The sequence below is a fragment of the Melopsittacus undulatus genome, chromosome 12 (assembly GCF_012275295.1).
Source record: "Melopsittacus undulatus isolate bMelUnd1 chromosome 12, bMelUnd1.mat.Z, whole genome shotgun sequence".
Lineage (NCBI taxonomy): Eukaryota > Metazoa > Chordata > Aves > Psittaciformes > Psittaculidae > Melopsittacus > Melopsittacus undulatus.
Window position 1 is genome coordinate 11918618 of NC_047538.1, and position 16072 is coordinate 11934689.

The window sequence follows — 16072 nt, forward strand, 5'->3', positions numbered from 1 at the left end:
CTGAGGAAAGGGTCACTGTACAGCGTGCACAATGGAAACCTTCCCCTTCAGGCAATGGGTGACTGCTTTCTGTTCACTAACCTGTGTCCCTGTCACAGCACTTAGGCTCTATAGGATACACTTACCCCTCTAAAAGTAAGACAGAGCAAGAGGTAAGACCAATAGCCTAAAGTACAGGACCTTTAAAGCACTTCAAGAATGCAAAGGTAATTTTCAGTGCAGTAAGACCCACACACCCCCCACAGGGGACTTCTAACTGCCCATCCTGAACAATTGATCTGTGGTTTTGGGCTATCAGCAGCTGGGATGTTGTGTGCCCAGGCCCAGCAAAGGAACAAACTGCTCTCATCTAACACGCTCACCACAGGGATTCTGGAAACTGAACTCACCACATTCCAACAAGCTCTGCCTCACTCTCAACCCCTTCCATGCGCTATCAGCAGTGGCCAAGGTTACCTGAGCAAAACAGCTCCATGAACTGCTGAAACCAATTCCCTGACATTCCAAGTTTTGCAGGGTATACAGGATAAAAACAGTGTGTGCTGAACAGTGCTCAGCCAAGGCCTGCACCTTTCTGCATTTCCATAACCCAGAACACAGCTCTCCAGGAAAGGCTTCTAAAATTCAGCTTTTTAAACTGAGCACCTTTGTATGTGAATAATCAGCATCTTCAGGAAGGGCAGCAGAGGAGCACGCCTTCAGAAACCCATCAAAGCTGTTCCTTCCCTCGTGAGGCAAAACTCCACCAGCTTTGCCATGAGTCTAGCTCCAAGCACATGAAACCTGGCACTTGGGAAATGGGGATTGCCTCCACCTTCCTCCAGAGCTGCTTCCTGCTTCCAGTGAAGCCTTTCTGCCAACAGGCAGGAGAGGTAACGCTGTGCAGCAAACCAGGACATAGAGAGGCTGCCCACACCTCCCTGCCTCTGTGACCACTGCACAGCCCCAGCTCTCCCTGAGAACGGGCTGCAAGCAGGGCTGCACCTCTGCAGGGGGTGCTGCAGAATGCCCAGCGTCCTCACCACCAGAACTGACCGGAGAAGCCACCATCAACGAGCTCATCTTCTTTCCAGCCTTTCAGTTATGTCAGGTCAGCAGATGCAAACTCAAACTCATGCATTACTCACTCACGCTGCTTTATCACAGGCAGGGAGATGTGCAGACACGAAACACACACTGGAATTATCCCAACGAGTCCAGGTATCAAACATATGCATTGTGTAAAGCACTATGGGACTTCCTAACCACCGCAGTGACTCACACGAACGGCACAAGCGGCAGCTCCCCAGTCTCTGTGGAAGGGGCGCTGGGACAGGCTTCACCCCATCTGAAGTTTTCATTAGGATGTGGATGTACACGTGTTACAAAGGGAGGGTGCAAACAGAGAGCGAACACCGCCTCTGTACCAGTGCTGCCGTGATCCCGAGAGCCTCGAAGCCTTGGGAACATCCCACCCTAACGCACGGAGCTGCAGGTGAAGCCCTCCGGGGCGCTGCCGGGCAGCCCAGGACCCTCCGGAGCCGCTACAGCCCGGCAGGCCCCGCTCAGCAGCTCCGAATGGGGGCACTGCTCGGCCCTTCCCGTTCGGGACGGCGCTGCCGGCACCCGCGGGCTCGGCCGGGGCACCGGGAGCTGGCGGGGGCCGGAGCGCGGGACCGGCAGCCGCACAGGAGGCAGCTGGTGCCGGTGCTTCACCGGGAGCTCACCCGAGGAGCGGGCGAGGCCCTTCCGCCGCCATCCCCCGCCTCTCTCCGGGCCGCGGCCGCCCCGGGAGCGGCGCCTCGGCCCCGGGGCCAGCAGCGCAGCGCCCTTCCCCTGGCCGGTGCGGGCTCCTTGAGCGCGGCCTCCCCGCCCCGGGCCGGCTGCCACATCCCCCCCGTGCCGCGGGCACAGGGCCCAAGGGAGCGCTGCGGACGGGAGCGGCGGCGGCACCGGCAGGAGAACCGCCACCCCGTCCGCCTTCACCGGGCACCGCGGGCCCGTCCCGCACTCACCTGCGTGTCGGCCGCCATGGCGCCGCCTGCGACCCCGGAAGCGGTCGCTGCTTCCGGTGCCAGCCGCGCACAGCCGGCCGGGGCGGGCCCGTCTCCATGGCGATGCCGCGGCCCGGCCCGGCCCGTCCCCTCCACACGGCACCGCCATCGGCCCGCTCGCACCCACGGCTCCGGCCCCCGGTGACACCTCCCCCAGCCCCGGTGAGGCGCAGACAGCAGCGCGCGGCACACGTGAGGGTGTAAAACAAGGTTTTATTTGTCGGACTGGACCACGTGTGACACAGGCGGACGGACAGGCGGACGGCGCGGCTGTCAGTCAAACAGACCGAAGCCCATGTCCTCGTCGGACTCCTCCGACTCCTCCTTCACTGCTTCTTTGGCTGGAGCAGCAGCAGCAGCAGCGGGTGCAGCCGCCTCAGCTACCACAGGAACAGCCGCCACAAAGGCAGAGGGGTCGGCCAGGAAGGCCTTGACCTGCAAGAGAGGGGAAAGGTGAACTCAAAGGAAACAACATTCTGAATGATTGAACCTCTGTCATCATAAAGGCAATGAGTGCAAGCTGGCCACAGGTGAAACGGATGCACTTATCACTGCCAGGTATGAGGAATCAGAGACATCTCAGCTGCACTCCAGTGTATCAACCCCAGGGAGGAGGGAACACCAGGGAATCCAGCTTCCCACCATCCATATGCAACATATGGAAGCACGTGTCCCTTTTTTGGGCAGGTCCCTCACACAGGCAGGTCTGAGTCCTTTCGAACCAGGTAAGGTGAAGTGTTTCCAAGTGCCTGGCTGTGTTTAACACCTCTTGCAGCCATTACCTTTTCAGCCAGTGGGAAGGTGTAGTCCGTCTCCACCGCCACAGCCAGGACACGCTTGTACCCATTGACAATGGAGTGGGGCACAGAAGCAATGGTTGGGTACCCAATTTGCAGGCAGACGCTGGCAACATTACGAACACCCTGTGAGGAGAGAGACTCATGTTTCTGTACTCCAAGAAACAACCTGGACTAAACACCACATTTCTACATCTCCATCACAATGACACTGTGCAAGGCACACAAGTAACACAGCTTCAGTGACATTAGACAAGCATCAAGATTAAAATGGCTTTTCTGAAGAGGTTTCAGCTGACAAAGCCTACAGAAGGTGCTCCCTGATGGACTGTTTCTGCAGGAGGGATTGCTCCCAGCTCTGCAGAAGCTTGCACTGCACACCAGAATACAGCAGATCCAGGTTGTGGCACCCACCTCCAGGAAGCGCTTGTGCAAGGTATCCTCAGTGATGTCCAGCACTTCAGGATTGTAAATGCTGCCATTGTCAAAGACCTGCTGGATCACCAACCCGAAAGAGAAGGGGGAGATGTTCAGCATGTTCAGCAGGGTGGCTTCGCTGGCACCCACTTTGTCTCCAGTCTTGATGAGCTGCACATCACTCTGAGGAAATAAAGGGAAAAGGAGTGAATACGTACAAAGAAATTCAGGCACATCAATGCAACAGGATGCGTTATTTCCAACAGCACGAGATGGAAGTGAAGGAACAAATGAGCACAACAAAGACAGGCTCAGAGCTCAGCTCCACAAGATGAGAAAGCCCTAGACATACAAGGAGGTACATCTCAGCTGGCAGAAAGGCAGCATCCTGCCTGCATTGTGCTCCTCCAGCAGAGCCTACCCACACAGCAGAGATCATAGAATCACAGAATAGTTTGGGTTGGAAGGGACTTTCAAAGGTCATCTAGTCCAGATGGAGAACTTAAATCCCCCCGCACTGCATCCTCCTTCATGATCCCAATGCACAGCAGATACTGATTTCAGCCCTAGTGGGAGCTTTGATCTTTGACCTCCCTCAGCTGCCTCAACTGGAGCCTTCAAGTCAAGGCAGAGCTTCAGCAACAGCAGTGCACTGCTCACTAACCAGAATTTCAATGGTTCCTCTGGAAATCTTCGTGGTGATGCCCAAGGCCTGGAAAAAGGAGGTCTTCTCAGGTCCAAGACCAGTGTTCTGGGCCGGCACAGTCACATCACAAGGAGCAATAGCACCGGCACGGGCAGCAGCTGGCACCTGGAGAGAGGGGAAATGAGAAGCTGGAAGAACACTCACCTCTCAGATGCAGTGCGATGCCATCTGCTCCTTCCTGCAGTTCCTCCAGGATGGACAGCACCCAGGCACGCACACAGGAAGCAGCTGAACTTAAACAGTTTGGCTAAGGCTGCTGGGGCCTAGTTCCCAAGCCCTGAGGACTCCTGTCAAGCAGGCATCCCCCAAATACTCAGTTTCATCTTTAATTCCCTATCTGCCAGCCCAGAGGCGCAGTGAGGGCTGCTCTTCCCTACCTTGTTAGCCAGCAGCATGTCCCGGATCTCAGTCAGATCCTCCTTGGTGAAGACAAAGCCCACATTCCCCCGGATATGAGGCAGCAGCCTGAAGGAAAGATGACAACCTTCAGTTCTGCTTCTCAGACAACACCCTCCCAGGCAGAGGATCCAGCACATTCAGTGTTACCCACTTTTCCAAGGCAGGGTTATTCTCCAGATGACCACGAATAGCTTTGCGCATCATAGTGTTCTTCCCCATCAGCACAACAGCCTTCCCACGCAGGGACATGCGGATTTGCTGCATCTGCTTGGATCCCACATTGTCTGCTCCCACAATGAAACATTTTGGGTAATCATCCAGGAGTTGCTATAGCAAGAGAAACACTGTAACTAGACAAAGCAATTTGAACCAGCGCACAGAGCAACATCAAAACCTCAACAAATTAAAATGTAAAAGCAGAATCTGTCACGTTTAAGTTCTGAGCTCACACTGACGCTGGGGGCACAATGCTGCACCCTTCAGCTATCTAATCAGATCCCTAAACAAGTTACCTCTGCAACCGTCAAGGCAAATTCTCACAGCAGCCTTAAACCGGTCTGACCTGGGCTTTCCTAAGCACCTCCTAGTACCACGTAAACGCTCCTCAAACAACCAAACTAAGCCACCCCACCCACCCTTACTTAGGATAACCCCCTGGCAGTCCAGATCGTGCCCCTGAACCCGAGCAGCGCCGTGTGCCGACACTCACGATGATTTTCATAAAGTAGTTGGATTTCCAGGTAGCCCTGTCTTCCCTGGGCATCGCGGCGGTGCTCCAAGGATCGCCCAACGGGTTTAAAGACGAGCTGAGGCCTGCCAAGGAGAAGCGCGGCTCAGGCGTGTCCGCACCCTTCCTTCCCGCCGCCCCCACCCCGGGGCTCCGCGCTACCCCCAGCACCCGCCCCCCCCCCCCCCAGGACCCCGGGTGCGCTCTGGATCCGCTCCCGGCAAGGCCCGGGCACCCGCGGGTACCACCCGGGTACGCTCCGGCCGCGGGCAGGCCTACGGGAGCCGCCACGCCGCGCACCCACCTCACGAGGGCTCCAGGAAAGAAAGGCCGCAGGGCGGGCCCACCTCCTTTTATACCGCGACTGGTGGCCAATCGCAGCGAGCCGCGGAGCCACCTCAGCTCAGCCCATTGGCTGCCATCGGCGTGTCAATCAGGGCGGGCCGCCGCTCGCGGTGCAGGAGGCCGCGCGGCTCGGTGCAGTGCGCCCCCTGACGGCTGGAGGAGCGCTCCGCAGCGCTCGTGGTGGGGGCAGCGCTCTGAGTGCCCCACTATACATCATCCCTCAGGACGCCCGCTTTGTTCCTGGTTTCCTACAAGTTTAAGGGCTAGAAACCACCACAGCACACGGGTGAGAATAATGGTAAAAATTTTATTAGTGTAACTGCAAGAATTTTAAATGGAAAAAAAAAATAAAAGCAAAGTTAGATGTTTACAGGGGAGAAAAGACATCAAATAACCATGGACCCAGCGGAGCACCCCCAGCCCGGCCCCGACGTGCTGTGAAGGACCGGCCCCAGGGGCTGCACTTGGTGCGGGGGCTGTAACATGCACCCCTCTGCAGCCCTCGCCACACGCCCCCCTCCCTGGCTGCTGGTTCTGTGCCATGGCTGTGCTGCCCTAAAGCTGCATCCTAAAATCAAATGTCAGGCCATTCTGGACACGCACAGCGGTGGCAACAGCCACCAAAGGTCATTGTATTTGGCAAAGTAGCACCCGTGTAGCATCCCAGCACATCAGACACCAGATAAATCCAGGACAGGCTCAACAGCCTGCTCAGAAGGTGAGTGTTTAACACTCTCTGCTAAGCACTCACAACAGATGAGCCTCCCCTTCGGCACTGTGCACCACCGGCACTCCCCGTGGCACCCAGCGCTTTCCATGCATGCCAGATGCATCCCTTACACAAGCCTCAACTGGCAGTGAGGTAGGTTAAAGACTCCCTGGACAGGGAAACTGAGGCACACGGTTACACAGTTTGCTGGTCTCACACAAGTGGTAGTGCCAGAAACCTCTTCTCGCCCCTCTCTTGGCCCCCCCGACACCAGCTCTTTGTCCTCTTAGCAGGGCTGAAGGCAGCTGACCTTTTTGGTGAGATAACCACATGCAACTTAGAAACATTTGAAGTCAAACCCACTTCAGAAATGGAAAGACAAATGTGTCAGGTTTGTTGCCCTGCAAGCCCTCCCCAGCTGACACAGTGTTAGCACTAAGGGCCCCGCAGCTCCCCTCAGTCTCAAAGCACAGACCAAGGTTCATTTGTGTGGGGAAACATCAAAACCAGTTTCAGTGACTGAGCTGGACAGTGAAGCACTGTGGAAGGTTACACAGGGCAGTGACCCGCAGCTTGTGGCCTAAGGTTGGGCTGGTTTCTGACACAGTTCCTCCCAGACCCCAAATGCACCCACCAAGCTGGTACCACAGAACACCATCGGGTACTTCAGCCTAATACTTCACCTTCCATAGCACCCTCCAGCCAGAGACCTAAAAGTGCTTTAGCAAACGTGAACTAAGCCTCACAACCACCTCACAAATCCAGGTTAGACTGCCCCCATTTTACAGATGGGGAAACAGAGGCACAGTAAGGTTTGGTGACTGGCCCAAAGTTACACAGCTAGTCAGGAACAGAGTCTGCCTGTGTCTTCTCGTTAGGCACAAAAGGAAGCCCTTTCCCAGTCAGCCCTGCTCTGGTTTCCAGGGGCTGAAGAGGAGAAACCAAGGGCAAAGATCTGAGCTCTTCCCCCCTGCAGCATCGTATTAAAGACTCATTCTAACATCCTGGAAGCTGGGCTTTGGGAGAATGGCAGGCGATTCAAATACAGCAGTTTACAGGTTGCAATGAACCCCAAAACACACACTTTCAGGTGACTGGGGGTGGGAGCTATTCACAGTTCACCTGCCTGTGCTAGGAGAAAAAAAACCCATACAAGCCACATTCCCTTCCCCATAAGATTCCAGCCCCTCCCAACCCGCAATAAAAAGAAACTATTGAATGTTAGTTAGGCTTAACAAAGCGTTGAGGTTACAGATGCAGTAACCAGCACAACTGGCACACTGCCTAGAACAGCACAGCTTGATATAAAAGTTGCTTTCTTAAAATCACTTCAAAATCAATTTCTGTATAAGAGGATTAAAAGTAAATTAGATATGAATTCAAAATCAGTGTAGAAATCTACAGTTCTTATCAAAGACAGGATACAGTATTTGCTTTGATAGTAAAACCCCAAGTGTGTCACACACACCTGACCCAAGGGACGTGTTATACCAGTAACAGTCAATATAAAAGGTTATTGCTCTAGCATCTCTCAGTAGAACATGTTTAACAAGAGCACAGAAAAGGGAAATACCATGGGGCTGACAAGTCTCATTAGCAAAGAGAGGAAGAAGAAAGGATATAAATTTTGGATCTTTTTTCCCTGGCTTCTTAAACCCTCCACTTCTCCCTGCTCTTGTGATGCTTTCAGGTCCTGATAGACGGGAGAGTTTCAGGCCAGATAAACACACACACATGACACACTCGTGACAGGGATGGATGAATAAGGCTGTGCTCTAACCTGTCTGCTCCTGCTTTTAAAGCAGGGATGATGCCTCTTCCTCCTGGGAGCAGCAGGCAATGGGAGCAGATGCCCTGAGCAAGCCTGCGTGCTGACATAGGTGTCTGGCATAGGATATCACCCACAGGAGCGCACATCAGTGCCAAGGGGTGGTTGGGGCTTACTCCACCTCCTGCTCCAGTGTGTTGAGAAAAGGCAGGGAACAAACTAGGGGGGAAAAGAAAACAAAACAAAAACCCCACACAGTAACACCTTGATTCCGCTTTAAAAAAGAAATAAGTGGTATCATCTCCTTACAGTGTAATGGAACTGGAGAGACCCTTGCAGGGTCTTGGCTGCCTGTGCTGATGCTCTGATCTCAGTAAGTCACACACCCCCCTTGGTTCTAGTGAGTACAGATCTGAGGGTGTCACTGAGATCACAGGGTGCCCTCGCTGTGCTATTGCTCAGCCTGCATGCACACAGACTAAAGCCTGAAAAAGGTGTCAAAGCAGAGGGCTGTGCTGTCTGCAAGCGTCACCATTTGCTCAGGAAGCTGACACAGGCTGAAATGTACTGGCAAAGACTCCTTCTGCCAGGAGGGGGCTGGGTAAAATCTCCCTGTTGGAGCCCTTGAGCTAAGCTCAGCTGTCAGTCACACACACAGACTCGCACCATAATGAGGGATCTTGGCCTCTCTCTACTGAGACACAGCAAGGGCATTTCCAGTTTAATGGTCCGTCTCATCTCTGGATCTACTGCCTCTCATAGCAGCAGAAAGCACTCCCACCCACCCCCACCCCACCCTCCTCCCCTGCCTGGTCAGGTTTCTAAATCACAGTAATGTTCAGAGAGATAGAACTGCCAAGGGGGTGGCAGAAAGATGCTTAGCGCCCGTCTACGATGCCTCTAACAGAAGAGCTTGAGAAAGCAGTTCTGGCAGTAGGGCTTGTCGTTCTGTTCTTTGAAGGTTCCTTTGTTGAGCTGCTTGAGGCAGAAGGCACAGACAAAGTGTTCGGGGTGAAATTTCTTGCCCATAGCAGTGATGCAGCGTCCTGTGATAGGCTTCTGGCAACCGGAGCAGAGTGAGCCGCGGCGCTCGTGGTAATGCACCTCGCAGTAGGGCTGCCCGTCATGCTCGAAGAAGCTGCCATTGATGAATGGTGTGAAACATTCCTGCAGGAGGATAAAGCACAAGGGAACAGATTGTGTAACTGGGGATGCAGGCAGCTCCGCAAGCCTCCTCTGCTCTGTGGCACAGCCTAGCTGTTCTGTGGCCAGGGTGAACTGCTGCCTTTCAGCATCGTCCTGTTATCCAAAGAGCCAAACTCTGTCCATCAAGATTTTCCAAGGAAAGGCTGATAGATAGGCAGTTACAGCCACAAGCAAGGGAATTAACCATGCACCTTCCCCTAGCTCGTTTCACTTCTGCAAGGAAAATACTACAGATGAGCTACCAGGCATGCCCAGCCAGGAGAAAGGAGAACACTCCTTCCCCTGAGATGGGAAACACTGCAGCACCTTTCCCTAATGGGTTTTGTTACATTGGGGTTTTCTCGGTTTATTTTTTAATCCCACTCCAGCTTCCCCACAATGGCAGGAGAAGCAGGGACCAACAGAGACTTTAATGTAGCAGAATTCTGATGACTGTGGGACTGGTTCCAGCTGAGGAAACGAAGCAGGATTAATCTTTACAAATGATGTCTCTGGATTGGCTGCCATTACACAGGAACACTGCAGGATCATCAAACCTGAAACATCTCCACCAGGTGCATACACACTGCTACTGGAAGAAACTTAGTTCTATGGTGCTAATGATTTTGAGCAGATGAGGATACACCAGCTATGTGCTTAACTAGTGCTCAGAGCTCCTCACTCAGTGCCAGGCAACTGAAGATGCTACACTTCAAATCCTGTAACAGAAGCATCCACCATCCCCACAGGGCTGGGGAGACTCTGCTCCTTGTACAAGTGGGAAACTGAGGCAGCAGGGAGTGGGTAACAGTTGAGGATGCTGCCAGATTTACCAAATGTACCAGCAGCAAGGCCCAGAGGAGAAGTCATGTTTCCAGAATCCTGGTTTTGCTGAGCCTCAGCACCATCCTCTTCCCCAGGGAGGGGACAGAGTCTCACACAGAGCAAGGCCGTAATGTGTACACAGGAGTCCAGCAAACAGCCTGCAGAGCCATGGATAGTTGAACATTCACAATACTGGGATGAATGCAGTTTGCCTGCAGCAAGTCCCAGACTTTTCTAATGCTGACAATTAGTTCAATAAGCAGCTTCCTCCCTCAGTTGGGACAGTTGAAAAGTCTGTTCTGCTTTAGCAAAAGCAGGAAGAGACTCAAATCTCATGTCCTGGAAGACATTGGTGCTAGCCCCACTAATAGAGGTTGTGTGGCATCAGGGGGAAAGAAAAGCAAAACTGCTTGACAGAAACCTCCATCTCTGCACAAAAAGGCACAGCCCTCCCCAGCCCCACAGTCAGGACTGCAGTCTTCTACCTCCACTCTCTGCACACCACTGCAGGGGTCACAGACAGTCCCAGCAGCGTGGGGACAGTCTGCTTTGAGCATCACACCAGGTATCAGCAGCTCGTGGTTCTGGCTGCTTGTTCTGGTCTCTGCCCTTCTTTTCCACCCTAGGAAACACTGGCTGATTTTGCTCACCTCTTCGGGCCTGTAAGAGTTAACATTTGCAGCACTCTGAAAGTGTGCCAAGCATTTAATCTGCAGTATTCCTGTTTATTATGCCTGTTGTATGGAGCCTGCCACTATTTCACTGACTTGCATGTTTGTCTGAGCAAGGTCAGTCTCATTAGTTTACATTGTCAGATGGAGCATGGGAGGAAGATCCTCAGAATCTGATTGCTGAAGCAAGTGCTTAGAGAGAAGCTTAGCTTATAATTATTTAAAGGTCACAGAAAATGTCTCTGTTTATCTGTGAGCTGCTGCAGAAGCCCATAATTCCAGCTGGGAACAGAAAGAGCAAAACAGCAAGAAAGTTTAACATAAACAGGCAGAGGAACAAGAAGGTGTTTGGTTGCTGACATGTTTTTATCTTGTGGGGCTGGCTGTCCTTCACTATCCCACAGTCCCCTTTTCCTGATAAGGGACCAGATGCCTGCAGGGTGGAAATGAGAAGGGTCAAACAGCAGCAGCAAAAGACCTTGGGTTTCTTACCCGACAGACAAAGCATTCAGGGTGCCACAGGGTGTTCAAGGCAGAGATGTAGTTTTCCAGGATAGCCCGGGCACAGCCTCCACACTTGGGAGCAAACATATCAAAGTAGTCCTTGCGGCAATAGGCTTTGCCATCCTTCTCATGAAATCCTGCCAAAGAAGAAGAAGGGCACAGTGAATCAGATCCTCACCTTTACCTATGGCCAGCCAAGCTTGGAGGGGTAGCCAGTGTGGGTAGGATCATCCTTCCCCTGCTAACACACACAGCAAGTTCCTCATTCTGCTGCCCTTCCTATCCCATGTGCACACAGGCACATGCATACTCTTCCTCCCCAGAGAGAAAAAATTACTGGTAGCATCTTTTCCCCATAAACAGCTACAGCCCTTGGGACTTCCATCTTCAGTAGTTTCCCTGTCATCTCTCAGGCTGTCCCCTAATAGCAGCTCTGCTTTACAAGCTTGTCTGAATTCAGGGAGGACATTGTTTTCCCCTTACATAAACCAGCAATACCTTCAGGTCCAAAGAAAGCTCCACACTGGGCACAGAAGAAGTGTTCTGGGTGCCATGTCCTGTCCAAAGCCGTCACCACTTTCTGTTCAGAAGAAGACACAAAGTGTAAGTTGTGTAAATGATGGCTTCAGCTTGGAGGTGAGTAAGGAGGGGCTTGGTGAGGGGAAGAATGGTGGTGCTGACAAGAGCATGCATTAAAACAGACTGTCCTTTGGAGAGCTGAGTCAGTTCTCCCCTGCCTCTGGCTCGTTCAGGCTTTCCCCACTGCACACTTTTTTTTACCCTAAAAGGATCTTAGGCTCTGCTTCCTCCCTTATACAGGGCCCCGTCCAGCTCCTACAGCTCTGGTGCCTGTTACTACAGGCTACCAACTGACAAAATCATTACCAGAATGATGTGGGGTTCTGAAGGAATCAGTGAAGGTAAGAAGGATTAACTTCTCTCACTGGTGTAAGAACTGGACTGAGACAAGTTGTTCCCTTTCAGAGCCAGGGTAAAGGGAAAAAGTAAGTCCCCAGACAAAATCTTTCACCCAGGACACATTGGTGGAGTGGAGTTTTTACCACGCAGGCCTGCAGCACCTTGCCAGCACCCTTAATCTCCTCAAGGAACTCACATCAAGGATCGGCCCATTGCAGTAGTAGCAGCGAGGAGAGAAGAGGTTGTGATAGTCCTTCTCACAGTAGGGCTGACCATCCCGCTCGAAGAAGTTTCGTGACCCGATCTCCTCCTGGCAGTGGGTACAGACGAAGTGCTCAGGGTGCCAGGTTTTCCCCATGGCTGTAACAACCTGTTGGGAAGACAAATTATGAAGGACAACTCCATCTCACTCTCCCTTAGACCACACGACAAGATACCAGCTGGAGGTCAGCAAGAATGACAAGTTCTACTACTCAAGTGAGCCCTGAACTGGGGTAGCATGAAAACTGAATTACCTATCATCTCAGGAGAGGGCAGTCCCTCAAGGGCAGGGTAGAGGTCACTGGAGGAGCTTACAGCGTACCTAGCCAGTGGATAAATAGAGTACTTCAGTTTCTCCAGCATCTCCAGTCTCTTCAGCCTCACGAAACAGCCCTCCCCATTACTCCCAGCTGCAGCCCAAGATCCAGCAATGAGACAGCACCTTCAACTCACCTGCCCAGCAATAGGCTTCTTGCAGGCTCCACAGACACCTTTGGCAACTGTAGCTACACCCAGTTTGTTCAGATCAGACTGCAGGCTTCCCAGCATGGTGTCCAGCTGACTGCCAGGCTTGGAGGCTGTGGATGGAGGGGAGCTGCTCCCGGCTTTCCCCTGTGCCATGAACTGTAGGGAAGGGAAAACAAAGACCATAAGGTGAGTGCTTCTGTGCTTACAAGATAAATGCCTGCTGTTGCTGTCCATGGCTGGCTCCTCTGCAGAGAGAAGCAGGAGATTGCTAGGAGACAGCTACACTCTCTGCAGAAGCCAGTGAGAGCCAGGATCAAGTACTCATCTGTATTCTGCCCATGCAGAGACATATGCAGAGACCCTGGGATGTATAACAGCAGAACTGTAAACTGAGGATTTGATTTTCCTTCACTGCACACACAGTAGAAGTCACCAGCACATCCAGGCACTCAGTACAGTGCTCTCTAAGCCTCTGCCAAAAATCTCCCTTTACCTCACCAGTTCCTGGCCAGCTGACAAAGCAGAGACATCATCCAGAGGGCCCCTTCCCCTCAACCTCTCTCTGTTCCTGTGCTGTTGCTCACTCTCAGTTGTCACTCTCTCCTCTTTGATGGAGATCCCTCTTCTTCACCTCCCTTTCAGCTAGAATAATCTTTTATCTTCCCCTCCCTCCCTTTGCACCACCTCTGCAGACCTTTCTGCCAAGTCTCCTTGGCCCCCATCAGGTGGCTCTCATCCCATGCCTGAGCTAAGCAAGTGGAAGCAGGAAGGGAATAACTCCCTTCAAGTTGCCTGCTGTTTACCTACAGAGAGGGCAGTGCACTCGCAGCAAAGCCCAGCAGACAGGACTGCAATGGAAGGACTGCCACGTCTGTTGTGGGACCGCTGGCAGTGCATGGGAATGGGGGGAAGGAGACTAAGGTACTTGTCTCAGAGGCTGTTTCCGAAACTCACAGCACACCACAGTACACATGGCTTGGAAAGGCCTCCCAGAGGAGGGGGAGAAACGTTTTACTTGGGCTCAGAACTTATAACCAAAGTCTGTGTTCTCTCTGGAGAACAGCCCCTTTGCAGACAAACTGCAATAATGAAACACAGATTATTTCAGCTGCCTTTGCACTGCAATAGCTACTGTCAGGTTTAGAGAGACCCAAACAAGTCCCTCCCCGAGGTGGTGGTCTGGAGCACACGTTTTCTCTTACTATGAGCACAGATCAAAACACGTAACATCTACATTTGTGAACAACCCACCAGCCTCCTGCCAGCACAGCCAGGGCAGCAGGGACGTGCTGCAGTGCCCCAGAGCCTTGGCAGAACCTGCCCTTCCAGCCACAGGAGGAGCTCTATTCTCCATCCTGCTGCTGGTTGTACTTGTAGCCAGTTTACTCAACGACAAACTCTGGTTTCTACTTATGTGGATAAAAATCCCCATGCCATACATAACTTTTGCTGTTTTACACACACACATACACACACTCCACGTCAGCCTTGCCTTCCATGCAGCACAACTCCCAACGGAGTCTAACACACAGCTTTTCCCCTTCTATCTCCTCCCAGCCATTCTGTAACTTGCAGCCCCCATCACACTCCAACATCCTGAACCTAAAACAAACCCTCAGCCACACTGTGGTCATTTGCTACCAAACAGTTACAATGAATGTTTCCAGAGCACATCGCTGCAAGGAGACTTCTCACAGAGACAACAGGCCTTTGTATGCAGAGTCAGGCCAGAGCCCCAGGACAAAGCCAGGGCTTCCTGCACAGCACAGCAGGAGGAAGAGGGCTGAATCATACCCCTTCTCCCTCTAACCAGGGCCTGGTGGCCACCAGGGATGGCAGGTGCCCACGCCACCCACAGATGGAGAGAAAAGAGACAAGATGAGCTCAACATGAAACATCAAAGCACTTCATCCTTGCCTGTAGGAACCACACTCCTGCAAGCCACAGCTAACCTCAGTGCAGGTACAACCACCCATGCACACTGTAACCGCCACCTGGCCTGGCGACCCAACCTTCTTGACAGCTTGTAGATTAGTCCCTGCCTAAGAGGTTTGTTTCCACCTCCTGCACACAGTGCCTGCTATTTACAGGGGACACTCAGCACAGCATCCATGTAAATCCATCATGCAAAGGCCCTTCGAATTCCTACCCTTCACCCATGAGATCTGCCATCACTCAGCTTCAGCCAGGGGCCCTATGAGAAACAAACCATGCACTACTGGACACCATCGACATTAACGGCACTGGGAGCTCCAGGGGCAGATCCCAGCAGCATCAGCAGCACACTCATGGACCAGAAGAGTACACACCATGCTAAGGAAAGAGAAAGGAGGTCCTGCCTTCTCAGGGGTGGGTGGGCCCAGGGGTGCATGAGCAGCCAGCAGATTGGTACTGTGGACGAGGGGAGGAGCAGAGGTCACCTGGAAAGTACAACAGGTCAAGATGCAGAGGTGTTCACTGCTTGAGAGCTGCCTGTACACGTAACACTGCACTGCTCATCTACATTAAGACTTCCCACCACCCTGGAGATACAGCCCTTCCCTCAGGAGATGCAGAACACAGCTCTTGACCACATCATCTCCTCCCCAGAATGCACTTGTGGTGTAGGCACCCATCTAAACAGGCAAACACAGGAAGAGCTGCTTGTTTGCTCCTTCCAGTATGGAGATTTTGCCATCTTTTACTCCTGCCACTCCAAGAGAGATCATGGCAGGGAAAACTGCAGCCTGTGTTTTGGAACTCCCTCCTTCATCCCAGAGGAAAACAGAGTCCCTGCTGCACAAAGTGATCTTCAGGATAGACAGGAACCACACATGCCCAGCAGGTTATAACACAGACATGTACTTTGCAGTGCTAGACAGGCACAGATGGAACTAAATATTGCCAATGAGTTCTCTCTCCTACCTAGCAGCTCAGTACCAGCTTTTTCCTGAATGTTGTATCTACTGAGCTATCAACTTGGGAGCAATAACTGAGCTAGGAAACACTGCTAACAAAATAAACCAGAAGAGAGAAGCCTGCCTGCATCTGTGGGAAGAAAGCATCATCTTCAGTCTGACAGCCAACAGAAACAACTGTCTTGGTGCTAGGGGTCCAGGCCTGGAGAGAGCAGGAATGCCTGGGATCTTCAGAAGGAGGGGTGCCCACAACAGAAAGCTCATTATAATCATCCTCAGAAGTTTCCCACTGGAAGAGAGGCTGGGGAGCCAAGCTAAAGGAAGAGGAGGCTGGACTAGGAGCTGGGGTGGACGGCACATGGGAAGGCTGAGGTGGGAATGGGAGGAGAGGTGTAGGGTCAGAGACATGAGACGGAATAGCATTAGCAGGGACTGGTTTTGT

The 16072-nt window shown here is 52.7% G+C and overlaps 3 protein-coding genes across 4 annotated transcripts in view; all 3 read right to left on the bottom strand.

The window, feature by feature from the left end:
• Positions 1–2012, bottom strand: part of GCN1 (GCN1 activator of EIF2AK4) — a 40588-nt gene extending 38576 nt beyond the window's left edge. Inside the window, exon 1 of the mRNA XM_034068426.1 lies at positions 1995–2012. Within this exon, the coding sequence (XP_033924317.1) occupies positions 1995–2012 (18 nt within the window). The remainder of the gene's footprint in view (positions 1–1994) is intronic.
• A 214-nt stretch (positions 2013–2226) lies between these two features.
• RPLP0 (ribosomal protein lateral stalk subunit P0) lies at positions 2227–5450 on the bottom strand. The gene is made up of 8 exons (XM_034068545.1): positions 5384–5450; positions 5062–5165; positions 4504–4679; positions 4331–4418; positions 3912–4058; positions 3245–3430; positions 2816–2956; positions 2227–2468 (listed from the first exon to the last, which is right to left on the bottom strand). Exons 2-8 carry the CDS (start codon positions 5113–5115, stop codon positions 2307–2309), a joined length of 954 nt encoding a protein of 317 aa, XP_033924436.1. The 5' UTR covers positions 5116–5165; positions 5384–5450; the 3' UTR covers positions 2227–2306.
• Positions 5451–5711: 261 nt separating this feature from the next.
• PXN (paxillin) overlaps positions 5712–16072 on the bottom strand; it is a 46660-nt gene continuing 36299 nt past the window's right edge. For both annotated transcript variants that reach the window (XM_034068351.1, XM_031047853.2), the window contains exons 7-11: positions 12719–12889; positions 12201–12374; positions 11585–11666; positions 11075–11223; positions 5712–9068 (exon numbers count right to left, since the gene is read on the bottom strand). In XM_034068351.1, the coding sequence (XP_033924242.1) occupies positions 8802–9068; positions 11075–11223; positions 11585–11666; positions 12201–12374; positions 12719–12889 (843 nt within the window). In that variant the 3' untranslated portion in view covers positions 5712–8801. The remainder of the gene's footprint in view (positions 9069–11074; positions 11224–11584; positions 11667–12200; positions 12375–12718; positions 12890–16072) is intronic.